Source organism: Hydractinia symbiolongicarpus, chromosome 3, assembly GCF_029227915.1.
Source record: "Hydractinia symbiolongicarpus strain clone_291-10 chromosome 3, HSymV2.1, whole genome shotgun sequence".
Lineage (NCBI taxonomy): Eukaryota > Metazoa > Cnidaria > Hydrozoa > Anthoathecata > Hydractiniidae > Hydractinia > Hydractinia symbiolongicarpus.
In genome coordinates, this window is record NC_079877.1 from 23,919,665 (window position 1) to 23,947,284 (window position 27,620).

A 27,620-nucleotide genomic window follows, 5' to 3' on the forward strand; every position below is an offset into this window, starting at 1 on the left:
GAAGTGTAACAACAGGCGAAAATCTGAAGATCAGCAAACATGTTTTTTAACGACTAGTTTATAGTATTATTTTGCCACAATTAGGAATAAAAAAACAGCATGGATGAAAATACTGTAGTTCCACCCACTGTTATGGTGGATCCATGTACACCAAGCATGGAAATGCAGGAACCAAGTTTCCCTGTACGTAGTGCATCAAATGCATCATCTGCCAGCCAGGGAAGCACACGGTCTGGTGATGAAGTTCTTGAAACAAGACGGAAAGACTATAGAGGTTTTTCCAGATCTGATAAAAAATCAACTACAAGTTTCAATACATCACTGGACTATACAGATGAGGAATCGATTGCTGATGACCAAAATGGAAGGTATGTACATACTTTTTTTTAGTTTCTAAATTGAGAAGAAAGATTTGTTGTTGCCTACAATTTATATTTTGTTTTCTAAGTTTTATGAATCCTTTTTTAGCTAAAACTTTGATAGTATTAGTATTAGAGTAATAGTGGAAAGAGCTACAAAGGTGGGCCACAGTCTTTGTCATATAAATATTGGAGAGTGACTAACAAACTGATTGACCAAAATTTCATTTATGAAGGCAAGCCATGTGATTTATAGCATGTATCAAGGCTTGGGATCTCAAGGAAGATAATGCAGCTGAAGATAAATTGTTCATCTCCTTTTATCGGTCGTGTAGATAACTGGGATAACACAACAAGGCTGTTAAATTCACTTTCGTTTTATGTATGGCTTAACTATGCATTAAATTAAAATGGGAAGTTCCTTTTCCCTCTTCAAAATTTTTGGGAAATACCAAACTAAAAAGAGAAAGTTTTTTAAAAATTTTAAAAAGTAAAAAGTTTTTTTTCATACAAACCTTAAAAATTAGAATTTTTTTACGTCTGCAATAAAGCTGCCAATGTTAGATACATTTTAACTGATTTACGTCGGCAATATTTTAATGTGGTGACATTTTTAAGCTAGCAAAAATCTAAAAAAACATTTCTATCGTCGTTTTTCTTTCTTAAACTTTTAAAACACAATCTAAAACAGCATTTCTATCGCCGCTTTTCGTTCTTAAACTTTTAAAATGCGATCTAAAAAAACATTTCTATCGCCGCAGACAAGCAAAAACTATGAATATGCTTTTTTAACTTGATAAACAAAGAACAAACAAATAGGTGTATGCCTGCGATTGCACGCCTTGTGTGACAAAGCCTGGATGGGATAAGAAGGCGTGGCTACCCTTGCCAGTTTTGTGGTCCCATCCCTATATTTGGGGAAGGCCAAATGGTCATTAACACACAGACTGTGAGCATTATAATACGCATTTAGCCTAAATTTTGTTTTTGTTTTTTTAAAGCAAACATTATGCAGAGTTGCATTATATTTTTTAACCATAGAGAATGTTTTAAAACTTGATCTTCTCAAGTAAAATTGGTGATAGTAGAGGAAGAAAGCTTTTTGAAAATTTTACAACGGAATGCGAAATGTCTAGGATTCTTCAGGGGATTTTTTTAACAATTTTGTATTTAAAATGACAATGTTACGGCGTTAAGGAAATTATATTTTTATCCTTCCATTTCTATTCTGAAAAAATTAGTTTCAAAAGACTTTTATAGAATTTTATAAAGCTTACCTCCTGCAAGAAAACAGGTTAATTTCATATAAAACAGTCTTGTAAGTGAAGAAAAATTTAGGCCTACGACACTTCATACACCCAAAATTGTTTCTGTGGTGTAACTCGTCCAATTTCATTATTGGACCACAATAGAGGAGGGACATTGACAACTATATTGTTCCTTGTATTTTTGCTTTACGTATGCAGATAATTATTAATTTTTAGTGTTTGGATGAATTTTTTCTCTTTTGATTTATGAAAACAAGTAGCTGTCAGGGTAAAAATATAAAAATACTTTAATGTTTAAAAGCTTGCTTTAAAAATTTTTGCAGCAAGAATTTTTCTTGTGTTGTTTCAGAAGCAAGTTGTAACAACTTATTTTTATAAAAAAATTTAGTGTTCTTTTGATGATTTTTGTCTTATAAAATCTAAAATAAAATAAGTCCCACATGTGCAAAATCTTTTTATGAAATATGACTTAGTTGGCGATATATTAAGTCTTTAAGAGCATTAATTTTTTTAAAATCCATAATGGAGGAGGGTGTTACAGCAAGCATATCCTGCTTTGTTATTTTGCATGTATTTGTTTGTTCAGCAACAGTTCGCAAAATTACATTTTACATATATAGCGCATTATCGTGATGATTTTTGTCTTATAAAATCTAAAATAAAATAAGTCCCACATGTGCAAAATCTTTTTATGAAATATGACTTAGTTGGCGATATATAAAGTCTTTTAGAGCATTAATTTTTTTAAAATCCATAATGGAGGAGGGTGTTACAGCAAGCATATCCTGCTTTGTTATTTTGCATGTATTTGTTTGTTCAGCAACAGTTCGCGAAATTACATTTTATATATATAGCGCATTATCGTCAACAATGAGAAAAACATGTAATAGTTATAATGGAGGAGGGTGCTACAACCAGCGTATTCTGCCATCTTTTCTTATTTTATTTTCCTATATAGCAGACTATTTCAGTGATAGCATATTTTCACCATTATATACATAACTAGCAGGTAAACCAGGCGTCGAAACGCCGGGGTAAGCCACAAGTCAAGGTGTGAGCCGGCAGTGAACACTCTGTGGGGCGCCTAATAACAGACGTAAACTGCGCCATACGATCAGGTGGAGCGCTTTAGTACAGGTATGCAGTATGTTATAAATCAATTTCCCGCAACAATAGCTAAAAAAAAACCAGAGTTTACAAACCGTTGATACTCCACCATAGCAAAACAATCAGTCAATATTATTTTATTTTGCGGAATAGGTTTTTGTGAAAGTTAAAAAAATGAATCATGACACCGAGCTGAGCGCTCAGCTCGGTGTCATGTGTCATCAGCTCAGTACAGTTAAACGGTGTTGCACAGGAGTATAGGGATAATACAGTTTTAAAAAAAACTTTCTCGCAGACTCTGTTTAAATAAAAACACAATAAAAAGTTCATTGCTAACACCGCGCTGAGCGGTTAGTTTAGGTAAACAGTGTTGCACATTTGTATAAGAATATGTATAAGCATAAGAATTATTGCTTACGAGTATTGTTGTAGCCAAACTGCATTTTTATATATACTCTCACTTTTTAGCCAAATAGCTAGCTAAATGGCTACCTCCTCAACATAAAAATAAATTGGCTAGGATAAAGTGCTTTTATGCCATACAGAATAGTAATAAGAAAGGCTGTAGATGGCTAGCTAGCCAGCAAAATCTTCGTTCCTAGCCAAAAATCCAAAACTTATGCATTTAAGATCTGTACGCAGCTAAAAAATGTGACAATATATTTATTGAATTTCCGCGCCCGAAGGCGTAGGAAATTCTTTAAAACCGTCGTTTTTTCTTTCAGAGCATTTTTTGAGAAAAAATCGACCCTGGGATTTCACATTGGTCCGTCACAGATGTAAACTTCGTACCCAAGCTCCTTAACTACTGAGAAGTCTAGTATTGACGCTTCAGGCCAAAATTGGTATTTGTTTTCGACAAAATTTGACACAGAACAAAAAAAGTATGCTGAACATAATGGTGACATAATAATTTTGATTTTTGTCACCTAAATGTCATTTCAGGCCAAAATTGGTCCAAAAATTAAAACTACTTTATTTTTAACAAAATTTGGCACAGTAAACAAATAAAGTATGCTGAACATGATGGTGACATCAAAATTTTGATTTCTTGTTACCTAAATGTTATTTTAGGCCAAAATTGGTCCTAAAATTAAAACTACTTTATTTTTGACAAATTTTGGCACAATTAACAAAAAAAGTATGCTGAACATGATGGTGACATCAAAATTTTGAGTTCTTCTTACCTAAATGTCATTTCAGGCCAAAATTGGTCCAAAAATTAAAACTACTTTATTTTTAACAAAATTTGGCACAGTGAACAAATAAAGTATGCTAAACATGATGGTGACATCAAAATTTTGATTTCTTGTTACCTAAATGTCATTTTAGGCCAAAATTGGTCCAAAAATTAAAACTACTTTATTTTTGACAAATTTTGGCACAATTAACAAAAAAAGTATGGTGAACATGATGGTGACATCAGAATTCTGGTTTTTTGCCACCTTAAATTTCATTTTAGGCCAAAATTGGTCCAAAAATTAAAACTACTTCATTTTCAACAAAAATTGGCAAAGCTAACAAAAAAAGTATGCTGAACATAATGTGACATCAAAATTTTGATTTTTGTCACCTAAATGTTATTTTAGGCCAAAATTGGTCCAAAAATTAAAACCACTTCATTTTCGGCTAAATCTGGCACAGTTAACAAATAAAGTATGCTGAAAATGATGATGGTACAAAAGTTTGGTTTTTGTCACCTAAATGTCATTTCAGGCCAAAATTTATCCAAAAATTAAAACTGCTTTATTTTCGACAAAAATTGACACAGTTAATAAAAAAAGTATGCTGAAAATGATGGTCAAATCAAAATTTTGATTTTTTGTCAACTAATGCCGTTTAAGACCATAAACGTTTCAATCGCAAGACTTTCAACCATGAATGATAGGCTGTATTATTTGTTAGCAATTTCTTTTAAAATGTGAGTTTATTATGACACGTTTCGTTTTGTTTGCGTTTGTTCTAAGATATAATGTCACTGATGGGCTTTATCTTCAGAGGTTCATGCACCAAACCCCTTCGAATGTTTAGCACAATAACACAACGAATTAGTAGGTTTTCATCAAATATTTTAGTAGCGCGCGGAAATTCTTAGAGCCCCCAGGGCTTCTTGTCTTAACATTGCAAACAAAGAGAAAACTAATATTAAAAAAATATAAAGTTTTTAGAAGATAAAAAAGTCAAACAAGCCTACAAACCTTCCACACACCGACTACTTTCAAAATCAAAATGGCCTTCGTTCATTCACATGCGAAAATCTTGGATTGTTTTTAAGAATCAAAATGGCTTTTTGTTCATTCACCCGCGAAAATATATTGAAATGTTTTTTTAAGCGAAAATCTTGGATTTTTTTTAATCACAAAAATCTTTGATTGTTTTTAGAATCAGGCGTCGTGATTGCTATACTACGCACATGCGGTCAAAACAAAGTCGGTAAAAATATATGGCAATTGGTATTGGTGCGCATTTTAAAAATTTCGTGATTCCGTTATGGGACGCGGCTCTCGCGGACACACAGACAAAATACAGCTATTATTATAGAGATAATCATAAGAAAGAAGGGTGTTACGTCAATGAAAATCTGTCTTGTTTTTCACTTGTTTTAAAACCATTTTCACTGAAAGATAATCTCAGTATGCAGCTACAATTTAGACAGTTTATTTTTGCTATAAGTTGCCTAAAGAAATTAAATGCATAAGCGATTTTGCATTTTACCGCACACCCAATTCAGTTTTAGTCATGTTTGGAGGCATTAGCAATAGAATAACAAGTCTGATAAAAAAGCTTGAAAAGTTGTCTATGAATTTGATTCCACTAATTATGCATAACTCCATGAACTAGCTCTGAATAGGTGTGGTATTTAAAAGTTTTGTGCCCAGTAACAGCAATTACATGTTTTAGTCCATGCCATCATAATTTTGCATAATTAGCACAAATTTTAAGACAAATATCTGGAAAAAAAATTAAAAGATTCCTTGATAACTTTTTTGATAGGTTTTTTGAAAGGCTTATTTTTGAAAATCTGAAAACAAAATTTTGTTATAATAAAGGAATAGCCTTAGCTATGATGGGGTGTTTTGAATTATTTGGTGGTCTTAATACCCTGTTTTTATTCAAATCGAAGCACAACATTATGTAAAAAATAATTTGAAAAAAGTTTGTGATATTTACTGCATTGTTGTTTTGTGCATCCTTGCCACCTGTTTACATGAAGTAATATAATTTGCTTAGATGGGAGTTATCACTACAATCTCAGGTATATCTATATAATAATACGCCACTTCTGTGTCTCTGTGACAGGCAAAGTGGATGTCTTCATTTTCCTTTGATATTGCCGAAAAATGCATGTCTAATATGGTAAATATTCAGACATTACGGCGCGACGTCAATAACACCACTTTAACGTCAATATCCTATATTAAATTAATGAAGCCATTACAGTGCACCTAAAACTTTGAGGCTAAATAACTTGGAAACGAGTTGGTGACGTCAATGATTTTTCACTAGGGACCACCTTGGACCAATTTGGGTAATTTTCCAAAACCTGGTTCCCCAATCCGTTTTGGAATGGACGGGTTGATGACGTCATCAAAAAATCTTTAAACCCTAATATCTCTGCAACCGTTTGTCAAAGATATATGATCCTATACATTTTCTTGATCATCGTTTCAAGGTCTATACGATGAAGGTAACAGGGATATAAATTTCTGAAAATTTTTTTTTGCGTTTTAACGGGCCATTGCTGACGTCAGCAAAATTTTAAAACCATTTATGTCTTTTGTTGTTCTTAGAAAAGTTATGATCCTATATTATTTTGATCAGCGTTTCAACCTCTACACGTTACAGGCAACGAATAAACTAAATTTCGCCAATTTTTTTTTTTGGATTTGCAATGCTGACGACAGCAAACCAACATTTTCAATGTCCTTTTGCCTAAAGGGATTTCTCCACGGGTCTTTATCGACTAGTACGATTATAATGACGTTTTTGAATAAGAAAACCCTAGTTTTTTAAATGGGTTCACAGACATACAGCGAGTATTATAGGCTATTCATGGTATAAAAAATGTAGTGCAATTTGAAGTACTAAATAGTTATCACTGTTTGAGATTAACAAAGTATTTAACTCCTTTAAAACATTTAGCCAATTCGCTTTGGCATGTAATCGAATTGGAACAGTATATTAGTCTGAAGAAGAGCATTAAGAACTATATTGCCCTGGAGTGACATGTAATTTAACTGTATACTGTACAAAACATCCAGAAAGGCTTTTTATTAAAATATCCATGCTTCTGAGGGGTGCGTTTTGGGTCATTAAGCGCATTTAAACTTTTAACTAAAGAGCATGTGCTCGTTAGAACCAGGTAGTTATTTGTGTCCTGGGTGGACAATTGGTATTTTACAGTATAAGTACCATAATATAACTAGTTTAGTTATAACAGGGTGACCACTTCTCCTGAAGTTCCTTAAATAACCTTAGAAAAAGAAAATCTCGTTAAAAGTACTTAAATGTACTAAAAAATTGAAATTTTAGCTATTCTCCTTAATTTCTCCTTATTTCTTAAATTTTTTTTTGAAAATGTTCATGGATTGTTCATCACATCAGCTTTGAAATAAGACATTTTCTCTGTTACCTGAATCCTATATTTTCTATCTTTCAGGGCATAATCTATATGTAAATTTATATAATATGTATAATTTTCTTATCATATATAGTATGTAACATTGAAGATAGAGAATTAAAATTGGTTTTCTCCTTAATTATCCTTATTTTTTTATTCTTGCGTGCAGCAAAGTATCCTTAAAAATGTAAATTTGTCTCCTTAATTCTCCTTAATATCCTTACTTTTGCTCTCATTATATTAGTGGTGACCCTGTATAAGTAGAGTCTTCGGTTAAACTTTGTGGTGCAAACAGATAATGAAGTGCAATGAAGAAAAGCACAGGTTAGTCCCTGCAATTTACCTTGACAATCAGAAATGCTAAGTTAAATTTTGTATTTTTTGCAATTTTTTGCACAAGTTGCACAAGTTTCATTACTTAAATTTAATTTAGCAACACTCACTTTTAAAACACAAACAAAGCACTGTAATGCTTCATTGTACTGTAAGTCTTTGCAGAAACATTCAACTGTACCAATGTAGTAGTCTTGTTTTTTTTTAATCTTTAACCCTGCGTTGCTGTATTGAACTTTCTGTACTTCTGTACTTCTCAAAGAATAAACAAATATAAAAACATTTTAAAAGGTGAGAGTACTTATCATTTCAGGCACTACAATAACTCTGTTGTTTATCCCTGCTATTCTAAGATATGGTACAGTTTTTGCCAATTAGATTGAGGTAAAAGGAAGCAGAATGTATAAATTTGGAAAAGATTTCCTGGGAAATAAAACAGTTGTTTTATTTTTTGAATATTTTTATGCGATACAAAATAAAGAAGGAGATAAAACATTAGGAGATTGGATAAATAATTTATTTTAAAGTTATAAATATATCCGTGTTACGTTGTATTGCCAAGTAATATTTTTTTTATACTTGTGTCTAGTGTTTTACTCTATTTTATTTTAAAAGAGAGTGTTTAAAAAGTATATAGGAAATAATTTGAAGTTTTGAAAAAAGAAATGACTTTTTAGATGAGTTATCCTTAAATGAAGAAAAAGTGAATGTGCAAACAAAAGTGGTTAAAATGTTTATTTTTTAATAGAAACTGATAAGACTAATTTTCTGGATGTTGTTGTGTGCACCTTATTTTAAATGTTTTGATTTATTTTGTACATACATTAGTGCATTTTTGTCTTTTTTATTCACAATTAAGTAAAACGACGACAATTTTTAACTTAAAAACAAAACATATTCATCTAAAGCACCATCAAGGTTAAGCCTATTGATTTAGTATTAGTTTGCTATCACTAAGATCTTTTTTGTAAATTTCTTAATGTGAAACCACTGTATGTGGTTTCTTATTGGCTATAAACTTCATATTTTAGCTAGGTTGTAATAATCCCTTTTCTAAAGTCTGACTTAATGGCTGAATTAGTTTAAATTCAATGAGTAAAGTTTTATCTTGCATGACACAAAATGTTTGCGGCAAGTGTGAAGAGAGAATAGTTAATTTTTTTTTTAAATTCAGGAGTTATATACATACAGGTTCAAAGATGCAACTATAAATTAAATTAATTGAAATAAATGTTAAATCTCTTTTAGTTATATTAATAATTAAATTTTTCTTTACTTTTAAAAATTTTAAAAATTAATTTATTTTATGTAACCTTGTGGCTGAAATTCCTTTGTTAATTCCTATGAAACGTTCTTAAACTTTGAGGGTTCAAAGCGACAGAGTGGGGCTAAATAAATAGGACAGTTAAAAAGTGAAAGCCAGTTGGTATACAAGACTGTAAAGCAAATAAGTCAATGTTATAACCACTGGCAGGAAGTGTAAAAAGTTCTAACCATATACTATACTACCCATTTTTCTTGGGAAAAACTAAAAGGAAGCTATAATTCATATATTAATGAATACCAAATGATTCTTACTTTCTTTAAATTTAATTGCACCTGCACATAAAGTTTGTTTAGCATTGCTCTTGTAATGTTTTAGAAATTTTTTCGACATTTTAACTGCATTTTTGTATGGGGCACGTGGCCTTGTGGTTATGGAGTTCTGTAATCACAATGTCCGTAGTTCAGTCCACAGCGCAGGCATGTTTAGCAAGTATACCACAGCTACGGCTCAACCCATGCCAGTAGAGGAAAATTGGGTAGGCAATGCTGGTGTATACATTCAGAACACAGTGTGTTTCCAACACTAAAGTGGCTATATGCTGTATAAATATTCAGTATAATAATAATGTTAATATTTTCTTGTTAAAAACTTAAAATCATCCCACTTTTTACTATCTCGCTTGCAAGGATAGTATTGGTCTCCAACTCGTAACTAACTATGTCCCAAATAGTCAATTGCAATGTCACAGATTTGAACTTCATACATAAACTCTTTAAGTACTTGGAAGTCATCTAAATGACGTTTCAGGCCAAAATTGGTATTTGTTTTCGGCAAAATTTGGCACAATCAACAAAAGAAGTATGCTGAACATAATAGTGACATCATAATTTTGATTTTTGTTACCTAAATGCCATTTTAGGCCAAAATTGGTATAAAAATTAAAACCACTTCATTTTTGATCAAATTTGGCACATATGCTAAACATGATGGTGGCATCAAAATTTTGATTTTTTGTCAACTAAATGTTGTTTAAAATAAGACCATGAACATTTTAATCTCGTGACTTTCAACTATGAATGATAGGCTGTATTTTTTGTTAGCAGAAATTGTAGAATTGGATCACATTGTCAATGTTTCGTGGTTGTGCATTTTGATAGCGTGCTAGTTTATGCAGCGCCTGCATCTTGATTAATTAAATCTCTGAACAGTTGAAACATTAAGTTTTAAATTTTATTAAAAGTACTTTGTTCAAAAATTTCACCTTTCTTTTTATGTTTTCAAAACCTTCCAATATTCCTTGTTTTACTCAGAAGAAGCCAAAATTTGAAGATTCATGGTATATTTATCTCGTACATGTTTCTTTTTTACAAAAAACATGCTTTATCAGAATATTCAAGATAAAATTAAGGTAAAAAAGTTAAGAATATGCTAATGATATGCTCGTCTTGAAATTTTGTCTGCCTCCTAAATGGAATGTAAGAAAAAAAACAAATTTCATTTGAAGTGCTTTTTCCCACAGAATCTAGCTGTCGCTTTGTCAGTTGAATGAGGCTACTTAGTAACAGCACCCTAGGGGTGGTTACACCAGTGCATTTCTAGATCTTTTAATGTTAACTGTGCAAAGAATATGTTAAAGAGGCTACGAACCGGTTAAAATGCTCGCATTCCGTATATCCCGCGCACATATTAAAAATCCAGCAAACGCACTTTGCTCTCTGAATCAATATTTTTTTTTGAAATGTTTCAGCAAGACTCATTCTGGATGAAAACATGACCAATGCTGGAGAAGATAAAAATTCTAGATTTATCTATATGTTCGAGTCTGTAAATTACATACATGCCGTAAAAATAGCCATTTTTGTTTTTTGCCGCCATCAAATCGACTTTTGTGTAAGTCACTAAAGTCGAAAACCAACAGCCGTTCCGTAGCACCTTTAAAAATATAATCTGGATCATTCTTTCCCCAAAGTTAAGAAAATTCATGTTAAAGCGAAAAACACTATTCTTATAAAGGAAAGCATGTATTTCCCTCATAAACACATTGTTTTTGTGCAGTGATATATAATGTTAAGGTACTACGCTTTTTATTTTTGTTAATATTAGTGGTAGGGTTTTATCAGTGAAGCTTTATATTGTTTTGTGTTTTTCTTTACTAAAACGTTAAAGTAATATGTTCTTCACAGCTTGTAGGATAGTGTAGTTTTGATATTTTTTGCAAAACTAGATATTCATAATGTAGGTTTTGTGTGTAATAATGGTTTCTTTGTAGAAATACTGACGAAATACAGATACAAATTGAAATTTTTCTTAGACATTCTCACCTGTAGGTACTGTTAAAATGAATCTTAAAGCTTTTTAAAACAAAAATCATCACATACATTAATTATTATTTGAGTGATAAAAATTTGTTGTATATTGTTGTGTTTCTGGTTGCTGCAACATTCTATAACCTGTTATGTATGATTAGAAATAGAAATATTTATTTTTCTATCGTTCCTTACTGAGTTAGTAACACCCATTGAGTTGTTGTTAATCTTTAAAATTATAATCTAAAATAATTCCTTGAATTATTTGAGATTAACAATCACATGAATGTCTTATTTTATTTTATATTTCTCTCTTTCAATCAAATTTCGATCTTGCGTGAACTTTTGCATCTCATTAATATTGCATGGTGATTCTTTTATTTGTGTTTTTATGATAACATTTTTGATGGAACAACATATTTTATTAGTGTGCAAAGAGAAATGTTGAGAAGAAGAATATAAATTTGAAAATTGCATGTATATAGTATTTAATGTCTAATTATTTCAAAAGCAAAGAAATAGTTTCATCATTCTGGAAATGAAAAAATGTTTTAGATCATCCTGGGAAAAGAAATTTCATAAAAGATCTTGTTATATTGCACTGCATCATTTATAAATGAAACTAAAATGTCAAATGTAGCTGGCATTTTACTTAATACTTATTGTTTTTACAATATATGTAGCTGCATATCATAACAGGATATGATTATAAATTAACTTATATGTTTAAGGGAAGTTTCATGATTTAGACCAACTGTATAATTAGTTAATATCCTTTCTTTTTTTTTCATTGACACATTTATCACAGAGCGTTAATTTCCTGTGAAAAATACTTGGAGCACAGAATAAGTTTAAAATCAATGTTAAAAAATAAAAGACCTATTAGTTTTATTATTTTTTTTATGATTTGTTTGTACTATATTTCTAATTTTGCACGTTTTATTATATATTAACCACTTTAAAAACATCAACATTGACTTCTCCATTATATTTTTAGCTGATTTTAAACTTTTTGCAAATGCTTACACAGTGGTCAATTGTTGTGTTTGAATTGATAAGCTGTCTGATGAGTGTGTTTGGTAGCATACTGTATTGTATAAAAAACTCTTAAAAAACATTATCTGTGGAAAGTTAAAATGAGCAATAGTGATAACGTAAAAATCTTGAATTATAACCAGAGTAACATGGTGCAAGAATACGAACCGAAACAAATCAGTAATGACAATGTGAGAAACTTTTGCTCCTCCCCAAGCAATGTTATACTTCAAAATTTTTCTGAATTATCAGACGTAACAGATATATGGGGGACTTCTCAGGATACCTCATTTGATGTACTTTCTCCACTAACATCTTCTCGCAGCTGTATGGACAGTTCTTTTGCATCTGACCAGGCCGGAGATAAAAAGCAAGATTTAAAAAGCAATGAAAATTATTTATGGGAGAAAAAACAACAAAAACAAGTAAAGGCTGATGGTCAAATGCTAAGTAATTATATACCGGAACTACAGGTTGATAAAATTGAAGCAGATGCAAAGTGAGTAGAAGTTGATCGTATATATTTCTGCTAAAGCAATTTGATCATAGATGCACACATATTTGTTTAGATAACACAATATTGCACTGCTTGCAAAGCAGATAAATGTAGGGGTTTTATGGACCAGGTTTTTGCAAAGCAGAACCCACTTAATTGCAAAGCAAAGTTTTGTTTTTGACAGTTATATGTAACTACAAGAGGATTTAAAATTATTCTACAAAACACTCCAACTTGTTTAATGTTTCATTTCTGTGTTCTAATGTAGAATTTATTTTTAATGTTATAGAGATATTGCTCAATTCACGTTAAAAGGTTAATAGGATTTTAAATAAATAAAGATTTTAAATGCATTTATATAAATAATTTGTGTGTGGAGAAAAAATTATTCATAGTTTATCAAACAAGGATGTATCTATACAAATGTTTTTGTTTTGTTTTGCAGCTTGTCTGACAGCACCAACCAAAGTACGTTTCGTGAGAAACTCAGAAGTTTTAGTAAATCTAAGAAACGTAAAAAAGAAAAGCGAAACCGTATCAGTCAGGTAACTGCAATTTTTTACTGGTCAATCAAGACTTTTATGTAAGCAGTTTAACTTGATTTGTTTTACATTATTATTTGTTCATATTTTCTCTGCTCTGTAAATCGTCACTGGTAAACTAGTTGCATACATACATGCTTCATATACCATTTTTGACTTTCATTTTTGACAGATCATATCTGGTGTTAGCTACAAATCAAAGGCTGAACTGTTCCAAAAACTTTTCAAGAATATGTCGGGCGATGAAAGGCTAATTACTGGTAAGTTCTAATACTGGCATAATAGTGCTTTATTAATTTTGTGGAGGGATGGTACTCTGGTAAAACCTTTTTGCATTGGGTAAAGATTTCTTTTCGTAAAAATAAAAGAGATAAGGAAAAAGTAAAGCAAAATTATGAGAAAAAGTATGTAGATTATTACTTTTGAAGTGATTATTAAAATATTTAAAACAACCACCTGTTAATCTTTCCTAATAAAGTTTTCAGTACAGCCAATTAGTACTTTTATCGTTGCAACCTTGTTGATTAAAGGGGTTGGCTAAATAAAAAGTGATCAGTCTCCAATAAAAGAGACTGGGAATTCTAGAAAGTGGCAGAGAGTAAAATTAGGGGTGCTAAAACGAGCAGTTGTAAGATATAATTCCTTGTTAGATTTTAAGTTGTACAAGTATCTACTTGGTAATATGACAATTGATTTATTACATTGTTTATCTAAACAAAAATACAATAAAACAAGAAACTGAAACATTATACACCAAGAAATAAAAAACCATGTGCAACAATGATGTGAACAAAGATTGTTTTTTTTATTTCCTCAAATGCGAATAAAAGTCTGTAGAATAAATTCTCACAGTAATGCACCTAATTTAGCTAGCTAAAGTTCCTTAAATGATGCAATCGAAATGTTTTAAGCTTCAAAATGATATTAAATCAATATAAAGTCATAGTTGAAAGATAAGACTAAAATACATACATAAAAATTCACAACAATTAACCAGTGTATAACAACCAACAACCAACACATGCGCCATAAGATTCAAAATGGCAGAGAAAATCAGCCAAGACTTTTGTACATAAAGCAAAAGAAGTGCGTTTTTCAAAAACGAATAAATATTGTTCCTAAAGTTGAGTTTCAAGCACAACCCACCTAAAGTGGGAGTAAACAAGAATGTTCCGTGTCAAAAATCAAAACCTGATGTTTTTTACAGTTATACTATTTTTTGTTATACTATTACAGTTATACTATTTTTTGAACTATTGATGAGATTGTTGCTATTTATTTTGCATTTACCATTTTAGATTATTCATGCGCATTGTTTAGAGATATTTTAGTCCATGGAAGATTATACTTGTCGCAGAATTGGCTTTGTTTTTATGCTAACATATTTGGTTGGGAAACTTTGGTTAGTATTAATATGTTGTTTGAGTTCTAAATATAAGGTCATAAATATTTCAGTGTCCTTTAGGTTTTTCTTCTTTCCGATATATCACTGATTGACTTTAGGGAACCTTCGCTATGGCCAAAAATTAGACCCAGCAAAAGTTTATTCTCCTGCTAAATGTAAATGTGGAGCAGATTGTCTAATAAAACTTTAGATTTGCAGACATTTTTTAATGATGCTCTGAATAAATATTTTTTAAACAAAATTTTTTGTGGGATGAAATGCCTGTTCAAATATCATTAGTTTAGTAGAATTTACTGGGTATCCTTAGTTTAGTGTCTTTTATTCATCTGTTATTTTACACCCTGAGATGGTTTTAAGTTTATTGCAAGAAAAATGATAGTGTACATAAGTCAATTCTTTCTCGCACAAAGAGCTATGAAATGAAGAAGTACTATTCACCAACCTACCCTATTTTTGTGTATATAACTTTACTTAACTAATTAATTATAAGTTTTGAAAGTTTTGTCATCTGATAAAACTGGCTTCTATGGTAGCCAGTACTTGGAAGTCCCCTAGTAATCCTAGTAATTTTTCAAAATATTGTTGTTGTTTTTTTTATGTATGTTTGGGAGTAGAACAAAAAATGGCCCTTTATGTGTATTTAATTTTTTAATTTTTCAAAGATAGCACCTCAAGCATAGCAATTCAGAATGTTCAAAGTTGCTGCCCTTTTCTCAGTATGAAATAAAAAAAATTAACTTTATCAAAACTGGTTTTATACAATTATTAAAGTTTTCTATAATTATCTACTGTTTATTAGATGTGAAACATCTCTTCCAGGCAATTTTAAGGTAGCAATAAACAAGAAAATAGCAAAATGTATATACCGCATGTAAGTAACTAACAATTTTATACTTTGATACATTTAGGTGACTTTACAATGGAATGAAATTACTGCTATAACAAAAGAGAAGACAGCCAAGGTTATTCCAAATGCTATACAGATTCTAACTGAGACAGACAAGGTAGATTTTTCATTTTATTAGTATTTATTTTTCCTTAGAGTATCTAAAGTAAACTACCAACTGGTAACCTAGTGGTGGAGTGTTTGCTTCCAGTGCGGGAGATCTTGAGTTCAAACCGTGGCTAAGTCATGCTAGAGACTACACAAGAGTGAATCTATCCTTTCTGCTTAGTGCTCAACATAAGAGTAGGATTGATATCTTAAGTGATTGTCTATTTGAGTGATTGCTGTGCTTGTACGACTTTTTTTTTAGCTCAAATGGGATCTCTAAATGCACTAGGACCCTTGTTGATAGCAGTACAAATAGGAACTGAAGAGGCTTTCCTGGATAAACAATTTCAATAATAATAATAATAATAATAGTTGTACAGTAAACATATGTATGCCATATACCTGTCACCATTTAATTCCATCTTCAAATTTTTAGACATGATTTATAAGTAGTGTGAATTTATTTGAATAAATGCTATCACCCTGACAAAGGCAATAATAGCCAGCCAAATATTTTTGAACCTGAGATCAAAAACTTTTTAAATCGAAATATTTTCCAGCCTAGGATCAGAATCTTACAGGAAATAACTAAACTATTTTGTTGTTGACTTGTCTGAGACATTTCATTTTTTTACTCAAGCCATTGCAGAATTTTGGTTTGATCAATAATTTTTTGATACAGAGTGACAAAAGTAAATTAAGTCCCCGGAAAATTCTTGTTTTTAATCAAGTGTCGTGTTGCAACCCCAACAGAAGTCTAAATTAAATAAATTTATCCTGGAAACTCATGGAAATGTAACAAATCCAAGCCACTTTAAGATTGCTCAAATTTCAATTAAAAGGCTTCTTGGTTACATCTGCTACTTTAATTGAAGAACAAGATGTTTTTTTGTAGTATGTTGCAAACAAAAACAACCAAGTATAGTTTAACAGAAAAAAATACTTTTTGTTTCTAAAACCTGCTTTAAGGGATTTTTTTTAAAAATATAAATAACTCTTTAAAACTTTAATTTCTTAATTCAAATTTTTCATAAATTATATAAGATAAAATAAATTGTACAATGTAAAATCTGACAAAAATGAGGTAATGTTTCTATTTATAATACATTTATAATACTAAAATTAATTTTAAAGGGTATGAAATCCTAAGAGTTTTTAAAAAACAATCTAATATAAAATAAAATAAAGTGAAAATAAATTTAAGGTAGTCTTGGAAGGATTATTTTTCCAATTTATATTTTGTGCCCACCCCTATCCCCTACTTACCCACCCCCTACTTACCCACCCCTATCCCCTACTTACCCACCCGATCTTAATAACAGTGCTATATAGTCTGTATTTTTATTCTAGTATTTTTTCACAACTTTCGTGACACGAGAACATGCTTACACAGCACTATTTCGAATATGGCAAAACGCCTTGCTTAACCATGTAAGTGTCTTGCTTATTTTTTGTGAAAACAGCTTTGTCAATTGACGTGTAATATACAAACTGTGATGTTGATATTGAAAGTTCGCTTGTAGTATGCGATTTAACATGTTGGATTTATTTTAAAACATGTGTTTATATTAAGATGTTAAGCCTGTAAGTCCCACGTATGTATTTGTGACTTAATTGGTAGTAATAATATTGCCATGACAACCAGTGGTCATTCTCTTGCCTACAATTATACATGAAAAGAGTTAAATGATATATCGGAATGGTCTATTATGTAGTTTAACTGTATTTAAACAACCTACTTATTGTATTTTAAGATAATATTAGGCTGTAACTAAAAACAATGTGAACTTGTAAAAGAGTTGTAAAGGTTTTTGTTGTTAAAAAAAAATTGCAGAAGAGTGTAGGTTTACTGCAGAATAAACCAGTCATGAAGAAACAATATCATAGGCAAAGTTTTAACCGAACATCAATTTATCGTAAAAAGAAATGTCAGGTAGCATTATGTCTGGTAATTTTTTGTTGTCCATTGTGGATTTTTGCAGTTGATGTTAATATGAATTTATAGCGTTGTTTACAAAAGTATTAAGAGATGAAATGTTAAGTTGGAAAAGCTGTAGTTAAAGAAGTTGCATTTTTTTATCGATTTTTTTCTGATTTTTTCTTTTTGGCTTTTTTGTCAAAGTAAACTACTAAATTATTTAGTGAAAGAAATATATATATTGATGCCTTATTTTTTAATTAAAGCGCCCTATAGAATCTAGAGAAAGTATTTAAAATTTTTTTTAAACGAGTTGCTCATTGCCAGTCATCCAACATGTCTCTAAGTTATCAACCTTAAGGTGTAGCCCTGCATTGACGATTTGAATTTTTTGGCTGACAAAGTACATCTGTTAGAAAACATTCATTTTTAATATTGCCAATATTTCTGCGTATTCAGTGTTAAGGTTTACTGGAGGGGTCTTTACATGTTAATGCAATTTCTTTCCAGATACGTGCGTTTTTTAAATTTGGTTATAAGTTATGTTTACCTCTTCTTTTACATGAAAAACAAGAAAAGAATAAAAATAAAATACGAACATCGGTAATAATAATAGCTAAGACAACAAATCAATTTTATTTTTTTATTTATTTGTTTGTTTGTTTGTTTGTTTATTTATTTTCCTACGAGTTATTTCTCTCATGCTATAATTGGAGAGATGAGTTAAGATCTAGATGAAAGAGAAAAATGGAAAAGCTTATATTTTACTTCGCTTGTAAACACGCCACTTTTGACTACACCAATTCCATAAAAATATATAAGTTTTTTGATAGATTCTATAGTTGGCAAATCTTTCTTGCAATTAGCCAATCAAAATACGTAAAATACTTTGGTATAATTAAAATTTATTAAAATGTCCCTTTTTTCAGCCTATGGGACCGGCGGAATTAAAGTCTGTGTGTAAAAAGTTTCGTCACAAGAAGCCAACATACAATGATACGATAGACGGTGAACTTATTCATGACGATCACGATGAAACAGGAGATGAAATCCTCGAAGATGACGATGCTAAATCTGCTGGAAGCACAAGTGGTTCGCAAGATAACCTAGACAAAACAGTATGTCGAGTTTTATTAGTCATGATTGCAAAGTGGGGAGATGTAAGATAAACAAAAACCAAATAATACTTTTTACAATACACAGAAGCGGTGTTTCTAGCGTTAAGCGTTGTTTCTATTTGATTGCATTTTCCACTATATCATAGATGAAAATGTTTTTTCCGAAATACCTTGTTAATTAGCGCATGCGCAATTGTGACAAAGGTAAAGATATGGTCTGAATGCGCACGCGATAACAAAAAAAATGTGAGCTTTTTGCGCTATAGCGGAAATAGCAGTGGAATGGAAACGAGCCTTAATAGGAAAATTAAACATAATTGTAAACGAAAGGTGCATACAAAACACAAAAGCGATGATTTTCTAAAATAATAGTTTAATTAAACACGTATATTTTTTAGGATCCTAGCATAATGACTGAGAATTCGACGGCGCCTAGTGAAAATAGTGGTTTAGTTAACCCGAGTTTCACTTCGGAGCCACTTAGTGAGAGTGTGTCGTCAGATCTCCCTGCTGGTCAGGGACAAGATGAAGCTGATGCAAATGTTAAACCAGTCACAACAATAGCCGCTGCAGCAGTAGAAAACGAAGTGGATGCAAAACCACGTGTAAGAAGTCACGGGCATAGTAAATCCAATGGACATGTTAAAGCAAAGCAAACGGTGAAAGAAACCTTCAAACATGGTTTCCATCGACCCACGTCGCCATTTTCGAAAGCTCATGATTTGTTCGTGAGAAAAAAGAAAACGCGCGTACGCACTAATTATCCAGTAGATCATTTACCTATCCCGAGTCAGGGGGGTGAGACGACCACTGATTATGATTCGGATGAGTCGGTGGATGCCTTGGAAGATGACGGTAAGTGTGCTTATTATGTCCTGGATGGTTAATCTTTATATTGTTAGCTAGTTATCATTGAGTCAAATTAATGTTGACATTACACGTTGCATAGATAGCTCGTTGGTTATGAAAAACGATCTATTTCGAAAATACACATTTCTTCTATGAACGTCTGGACTTCAGTCGTATATGCTTGTTTCTTACACTTGTTCAACCTGTAATGTTTAATATTTATGTTTTTCTGTAAAAGTCGCGAAATTAGATAACTCGACAATAAATGAGGAAATATGGTCAGATTTACGGATGGTGACGATGATGTTAAAAAATACTGGAGTAAAAAGAAAAGACAATTTTTTTAAAAATAATGTTGTTTTTGGCAGTAAATCTAATTTCTAAAAAAAATATGTTCTTACTTTTTGGCAGACTCTCAGCCTCTACGTTCTTTTTAATAAAAAAAATAATTTTTGGTGATTTTATTTTGGATTTAAAAAGACACACCTTTCCATATAGTGGACTATTTTCATTTTTTTTATTCTTCCAATGCTCTTCGAATGTTTAAGTGATTATTTGAGTGTGTAATATTTATTTGTTATTTGTCTATAGACGTGGAATGTCCATGCGAATCTCACTTTGGAAATGTATACGGTGACGAGGTATAAACACCGTTTTAATTTCGTGTACGCTGTCCACGTTAAAGCAGCGTTGGCTTCTATCCAGTGTAGTGTCTGATCTTCTCCACACGTGTTTTCATAGAAATTCAACTTTGACGTCGATGCTTTGTACGAACATCTTTTTTCGCAAGAATCGGACATGATGAAACTTGTTTTTGAAAAACGCAATTTTCTGAGTATGCTTCACTTTTTTGTTTGTTTGTGTGTTTTCTTTTTATTTATTTTCTTTTTGTTCTGTTTTTTTTGTTGTTGTTGTTGTTGTTTGCTGTATATCAGACAAATCAGTCAATTCACCATTTTATGTGGTGCGTCAGTAAACATATGTACTCTAGTGTATCAAAAATGCTATTTTGATGTTTACTGACTACGCTGATTTTTTCTTGCAGATTGGAAATATTCAGGTCCATTGGAGAAACAACCAGACCATTCATACAAACAAGTACTGACCTACACCCTCCCACTAAACTACAGTATTGGACCAAAAACTTCAGATACAGTATCAACGCAGGTGTGTGAAATGAAAACATTTCGAAAAAAATGATTCCTTAGTGAATCTAATTTAGAAAAGAATTTAGGCTTAGTATGTTGTTAATATGTTCTTATTTTTTGGGAATCTCAGCCTCAGCGAATGCACAAAATAAAAAACATTAATTTTTTTTCTTGACACTTTTCAAAGGTATACTCTATCTATTTCACGTGTTTGTTTATTTACAATTCTTCGTATTTTTAAGGTATATTTTTTAATAGTGTTTTTTAATTTCCAGACGATGGTGAAAGATAATAAACCCGGCTCATGTTATGTTGTCAACGTGGAGGTAATTTTTTTGCTTCGTTTCAATTGCAAACTAGGTAAAAAAAGTATTCCAGTGAGTTCATTATTAAAAATCGACTTCAAGGATGCGAATGCATAAATGTAACATGATAGATCGTTTTTTTTTGTTGCATTTAGAACACAAGTCATGGTGTACCATATTCTGATAGTTTTGTCGTTTCAATTCGTTATTGCATAACGCGTCTTTCTGGTAACAGGTCACGAATGAAGTAAGTGGAAACTTGACGTTGAATATCATTTCCATTCCATTTTGGCGCTTGTTTAGTTAAGGTTTCAACGGTGTGACTATTTGTTTTTGTTTATAGAATTCACTGTGAAATTATCTATCTGAAGAAAGTATCATGGCTTATCAGAAGTGAGTAGCATTTGCATATCGAAGATTTTCCTTGCTTTAAAGACAGAAACTTTCGCAGGCGGAAACTTTCGCGGGCGGAAACTTTAAAAAACGCGGAATTTATGGAATTTGCGTTTCGCGGTTTTTAAAACAAATTTTGCGGAAAAAGTTTCGCGAATCGAAGAAAAAGTTTTTTTTGCGTGAAAAAACGATTGAGCTAAAAATAAATATAATATCCGTCCATGTGTCATTGATTTTTTTGATAACAAAGAAGTTTAGGAGGGGGCCTTAAATTTGGTTGGAAAAAAAAGTGAAAAAAAAGGTAAGTAAATGCGAAAAACGTGAAGTTTTTGCCCGCCAAAGTTTCTGCCCATAAAGTATCAATTTTTACAAGAAAAAAGTGTAAAATCTCTTCCTTGCACCAGTATAAGAAACTTGTTTCTTACTTGATGAAAGTGTTACGCTTCACGTGGTTGCATGTTTTTAAGGGGAAACGTGCTTTTTAGACTCAACCTGGATGTTCTTCAACTTTGAGTGAAATTTTCTAAACATTTATACAGCCTGGCCCGTGATGTATATCCTTGAAATACTTTTCAGCAAAAGCCTTGTGAATTTATAAAATTTAGGTTGAGTTTTCAAATATTTTACAAGCCGTTAGCTAAATGCACCTATTTTTTCAGCCTCGTGTTCTTAAAAACGTGCTTCTTATAAAAACACGTAATGTTATCGTTAAAGAAGTTTGTTTTAGTTTGAATGGAGCTTCATTATTTTTCGTGAAATCAAATGACAACCTATCACACAGACCTCACACAAATAACAGTATTACCTTTTTTGTCGTAGATATGATCACGAAGAGTGGGTACGAAGCGTGCAAAGACTACTTTTCTTATCTTGGTTAGTTGTTTTTGTGTATTAGTTCTCTAATGCGTAAAAGCACTCCACCGCAGAAGTTCCTACTATTTATTATTATAGATTTTGCAATGCTTTTTAATCCGTTAAATACAATCCACGTTCTGTTACAAGTTCTCTGTCTCAAAAAACATGAATGAACGAATTAATGAATGAATAAATGAATCTAAATAAATAAATGAATGAATAAATAGGAATAAAACGAATTTTTTTATCTGTTTAGTTTCTGTATTAAAATCAGAGTCAGAACTGGTTCCGCACAATCCTCGACCAAAATCGAAAGCAATTCAGAAAAAACCTTCAAAAACTGCAAGCGTAGATGAGACTGCGAAGAAACCAAGAGTTGCAGGTGAGAAATACATGTGAATATTAGAGGAAGTTTGACCAAGGAATTTTCATCACATTACTTAATACATTACTTAAACATCAAAAAAATGTGCGAATATAAGCATTGCCGGTGTGTTCATCGTTTATAAGGCCGTCCTTTGTTAATCGTTTATAAGGCCGTCCTTTGTTATACGTTTATACGGCCGCCCTTTGTTAAGCGTTTATAGGGCCGTCCTTATATAATATTTTGTTTGCCGTAACTCAACCGGCCCGAACAAAAATTGTCGAACCTAGAAGATATACTTCGAAAGAATGGAAACATTGACATAAATAAAACTTGCTAATATTCCGAACTTCAACTAAAACCGCTAGTCAGCCGTCAGTGATGTTATACTTCGGTAATTTGTAATTTCTATTATTTTGAAAAGCGTGGCAGAAAAGCTTGATTTATTTTTTCCGTTTATAAGTTTCCAAATTAATTCTTTTCCAGGCCAACCAACCATCCAGTCATTCTTTTTTGTATCTCGTGTTACGACTAACAAATAACTACTTAATGAGCGCAAAAAAAATTTATATTCAAAGCTCTCATATTTTTATTATGAACTGAAATGAGATTTAGAGAATACTAAGGAAATCTTCGAATCTTCTTTTTTAATTATTCGTCCAATTGATCCCATAATTATTTTCAATCAAACTGTTTGAAAACCTTTACGTAACCACCATAAATAACGTCAACTGGTGGTAATCGTTTCCAGAAAATTATGATTTCAAAGATAATGGGGAGGCAGCGGATACAAGATTTCACGAACTCGTTTCTTAAAAAAATTATTTGCACTAGAACAGAATAGAATAGAATAGCTGTTACCGGATTATGTCGTAACTGTGATGCGTAATTATTTAGACGATCCAAAGCTTACGCCAAATACCAAATCTGATTCCCAAACTGGAATATTTTCATCCGTGTAAGTACCTATCATGTGTTTTACTGAAAGAAAACGCTTCTTCTTCTATACGCCTCTCAACTATATACGCCCCTCGAAAATATACGCCTCCAACTGTGCGCCCGTTGACTATATGTCCCTTTTGCCTTCTTTTTTTAAACGCCTATACTGATAAACACCCCTTTCAAAATAGAGCGTTTATTGTATATAGTAATTACTTTTGGGGACAACTTTCTGCAAATTTGTTGCCTCCTTCGTGCTTATTTTAATTAGCATTTCTGTTTTAATTTAGACAATTTTCATCGAAATCGATTATCGCATTCATACTCATGTAAGTCCCTTATGATGTTTTACTGTGACTTGTTCTTGACTAGTGACTAATTTTTGCGAGGATTGAAAACTCGTCGTATACAAATATAAATATTGCTTGACAAGCTGATAAGGCAGTTAGTACCTAAGTGGTGTAAATTTTTCTTACGTGTGACAAATTACTTGTCTAAAATATAAGGTGAATTGTTATTATTATTTTTTTAGCATGTCCCTTCTTTTCTTGATGAACATTTACTTGCTAAAACGTGTTCGAAATCTAGAAGATTCGATATTGGCGCGCAATCAAAGATGGTTGCCAAAGTAAGTAATTTTTTTTTTTTCGAAATGGCGTTCAATTGATCGTTAATTTTTGATCGACCTGGCCTATCTAAGGGTTGTGTCGCATTGCTGTAATATGTCTTTAAGTTGAATTAATTAAATAAATACGGGCACTAAAGTATCCACGTTTTGTTATTCATAGAACTTGAAAGAACTTTGTTAATATAATAAATTGAAACATATCAAGAGCTAAGGCTGTAATTTATTTTTTATAAAAAATAAAACTTACAACTACATTTCACCAGCCACATTTTATTGGTTCCGATCCAGAACTCAACAGGGTGACCTCGATAACCTGATAAAGATGTCAAAATAGAAGTTAGAAGCACAATAATTTTTAAAGACTAACTCAATTTATAGCAGTTTCGGGACAACCTTAAACGCATCTATCCGACCTGAACTAACCTTAAATTTAAAACACCTCCGTGTTGTCGATTGTGACGGGGTTGATGTTTTTGTTTTTGTTTTCGATACATTTATACTTTTGTTTGTATAGGTCCTGAACTTTTATTTGTATTTTTTAGAGAACTTCCTACTGGCAAGGAGGAATGGAAAAATCTACTAAATTACCAAAAAGGTTTACATGAATTGGAATTGTTAAAGTATGTCCTATATATTGTTTGGTGAAACTGTCATGCAAAATTAGACACGTCATGCAAAGTTAGACACGTCATGCAAAGTTAGACACGTCTTGCAAAGTTAGACACGTTATGAAGTCGTTGTTGTTACTGATCCAGCCGTAGTGATGTGTTATTCCATACCATTTTTAATTTAATACTGGTTGTTAGCCAGGGTAGTCACGCCTCCTCTAAAATCCTCTTTTTGAAATTCCTCTTCTAAAGTCCTCTATTGTCCTCGAAAAAGTTGAAAATGTAATCTTCTCTATTTTTTTTAGGTATAGTAATAATAGTTTCACTATTATGTTACAGAGATTTTACATTTGTTAAAGTGATATAAACCGTTATTTTTATCATTCATGTTAACAATACGTACCTCATCAAAAGCGTTATTTCAATTCTTTTTTTAATCATTTTTCCTGAAATTAAACTTTCCTAAACATATTTGTTCTTGACATTTGTTCTTAAAGCTAAGAAATAAAAAAGTTAATCCTCTAAAATCCTCTATTATCCTCTAAATTCAGTGCAAAACCCTCTAAAATCCTCGTTACTTTAGAAAATATTTTTATGGTCACCCTGTTAGCCCGTGCAAAAATCCACAGGTTCGCCAGTCCTCAGATTTTCGGCCGCCGTACATGTTTCCCGCATTGGTATTTCGAGAATTTTGTCCTCCTGTTAGCGTGAAAGGATGAAATTACTGGTTTAAAATAAAACAGTTTGAAATAAAGCTGCAGGGAAGCCATTTTGAACACCACACAAAATACGGCTATTAATAAAGAGCCTCAATCCAGACGAATTGAACGCGCGCTGATTTTAATGCAAGATTTTGCGCGCGGACAGATTAACGCAAATCGATCCAAAGATTTATTTGCGGTGAACATGATAATAATTACGAGAGGAGTAAGGCTAACTCAATTTCTCACAACAGAAAAGTTACTTGTTAAGCGTTTATATCTGAGGAAAGTTCCGGTAACATTCCAAAAGATCTTAACTTAGTGTATAAATGTAGCATCTTTTAATACACATGATCCTAATTCCGCTTTTTTTTGGTTTTTTTACTTTTTGCAATCACTCTTGTTAACGTACACTTAATCTCGCTTTTGCGTAACCACCGTAATTTTTTCAACTTTTGTTGTTTTTTACATATAGGTTAAAAGAAGTTATCGGCAATACAGCGACACTGGTCAAACAGGTGAATTTTATCTCTCTTTGTGTAGTATACGAAACCTCTTTTAAACGTCTGACTTATTTCGTATATGTTAGTGTTACCGTTATTTGCAAATTGTTGACTGACATTCTCAGGGAGTTAAATGGAGATATCAAGATTGAAATTCCTTAACATCTGTTGATTGTTTCCAATCGTTGTTGTAGTTAATAAAGATAATATTAAACCCCTGCGGTATAAGATAATGTAACCAAAGACTACCATTTTGTCAATAAATAGGCCTGAAATAAAATTAAGAAAACCCACTAGCAGATTCGCGAAAAAACATTTTCTGCGAAATATCTCGCAAAATGCATTCTTTGGACCTCGCGAAGATAATTCTTTGCAAAAATTAATTAACAAGGTATTTGTTTTCGTTAAGAAGCCATCAGGCCTTCCTTCAATTCGTATTTCCTACTTTTTTAAGGTACAATGGTCGATATCGTCATTACATGATGATTTAGGTAAAAACATAGATGCCAATAAATTAGATGACGGAGCAAAGGAGGAGGAGTTACCCAAGCAAGATTTATGACACCCTTTATCGTAGGCGTATTTGATGTTTAGAACGGATATATTATTTTGGCGTTAGGTGGCCTGTACGCCATGAAGGTATACCTCCTTGTTTAGATGGTCACATTGTAATTACTGTTCTTTGCAGGGAAATAATAAGGTTATCATATTAGAAAAACATGCACGGAAGAGGGATTTGTATTTCTGTTATAATTTCTATTATATGGCGACTTCTATTAACGATTTTTTTTATCAGAATTTTCACAAAGAACTTGGTTTAGATTACTAAAAACTCCTTGAAGACACTTATAATATTCGAATTTTTGTTAGTTCGCAAATTTACGTTATTTTTTATAATTTTTAGTTGATGTTGTTTTTCATATGACTTAAAAAGTTTATTAAATAGTTATTTATATATTTTTCATCTTCCGTTTTTTAAAACAGCAAAGTCAGCTCTCAATCAGAAACGGAAATTATATTTTTTTGTAAAAACCCTAATTCCTACAAACTGAAAATTATTCTGTACTGGTCGTTATCCTGTGGGAAAATTAACAGAATCATTTCGCAGCTACTTTTTTGTCTCACAGGCAGACAGACAGACGAGCGCTGAAACATAGATGCTATTTTTTTTTTTTTAAAGGAACATTTTCCACTTTTAAATCTCTGTTCGTTGTTTGTATATATATTTACGTTTCCGATTTGTTCATAACTGTGATTTAAACTGATATTTTGTATTGACTCATGGAAAATATTTCGAAATAAAGCTTTGGTTTTCTTTTTAATGTGCGGTAAGATAGGTTCTTTCGCGACTTGCAGCGTTGATCCAAGTCTACATAAAATTCCAAAATGATCGGATCTCAGCGGTAGAGAGCGAGCATCCGGATTGAATTTCATCTAGTGTGCTAGAAATTTAAGTGTGTTAGAATCAGCTGGTTTTTACGCCAGGATATCCCTTAAGGCAGTTGTTCAATGATTTTACTGAGAAAAACCTGATTTACTGTAAGGTGGATTTGAATTT

At 31.7% G+C, this 27,620-nt stretch overlaps 1 protein-coding gene across 2 annotated transcripts; it reads left to right on the forward strand.

The window, feature by feature from the left end:
- Nucleotides 1-27,365, forward strand: LOC130636342 (protein Aster-B-like). 2 transcript variants are annotated; one of them, XM_057446027.1, is made up of 22 exons: nucleotides 1-368; nucleotides 13,238-13,337; nucleotides 13,507-13,594; nucleotides 14,633-14,736; nucleotides 15,648-15,743; nucleotides 17,084-17,164; nucleotides 18,581-18,769; nucleotides 19,168-19,624; nucleotides 20,210-20,259; nucleotides 20,360-20,453; nucleotides 20,664-20,785; nucleotides 21,042-21,092; nucleotides 21,227-21,318; nucleotides 21,415-21,464; nucleotides 22,284-22,337; nucleotides 22,576-22,701; nucleotides 23,581-23,641; nucleotides 23,913-23,951; nucleotides 24,155-24,250; nucleotides 24,793-24,870; nucleotides 26,035-26,077; nucleotides 26,517-27,365. In XM_057446027.1, the coding sequence occupies exons 1-22, from the start codon at nucleotides 100-102 to the stop codon at nucleotides 26,622-26,624; spliced, it is 2,448 nt and encodes an 815-aa protein (XP_057302010.1). In that variant the 5' UTR covers nucleotides 1-99; the 3' UTR covers nucleotides 26,625-27,365. The 2 variants fall into 2 exon arrangements, with proteins under 2 accessions (XP_057302010.1, XP_057302009.1); XM_057446026.1 differs by lacking the exon at nucleotides 1-368 and adding an exon at nucleotides 12,216-12,795.
- Nucleotides 27,366-27,620: the final 255 nt, after the last annotated feature.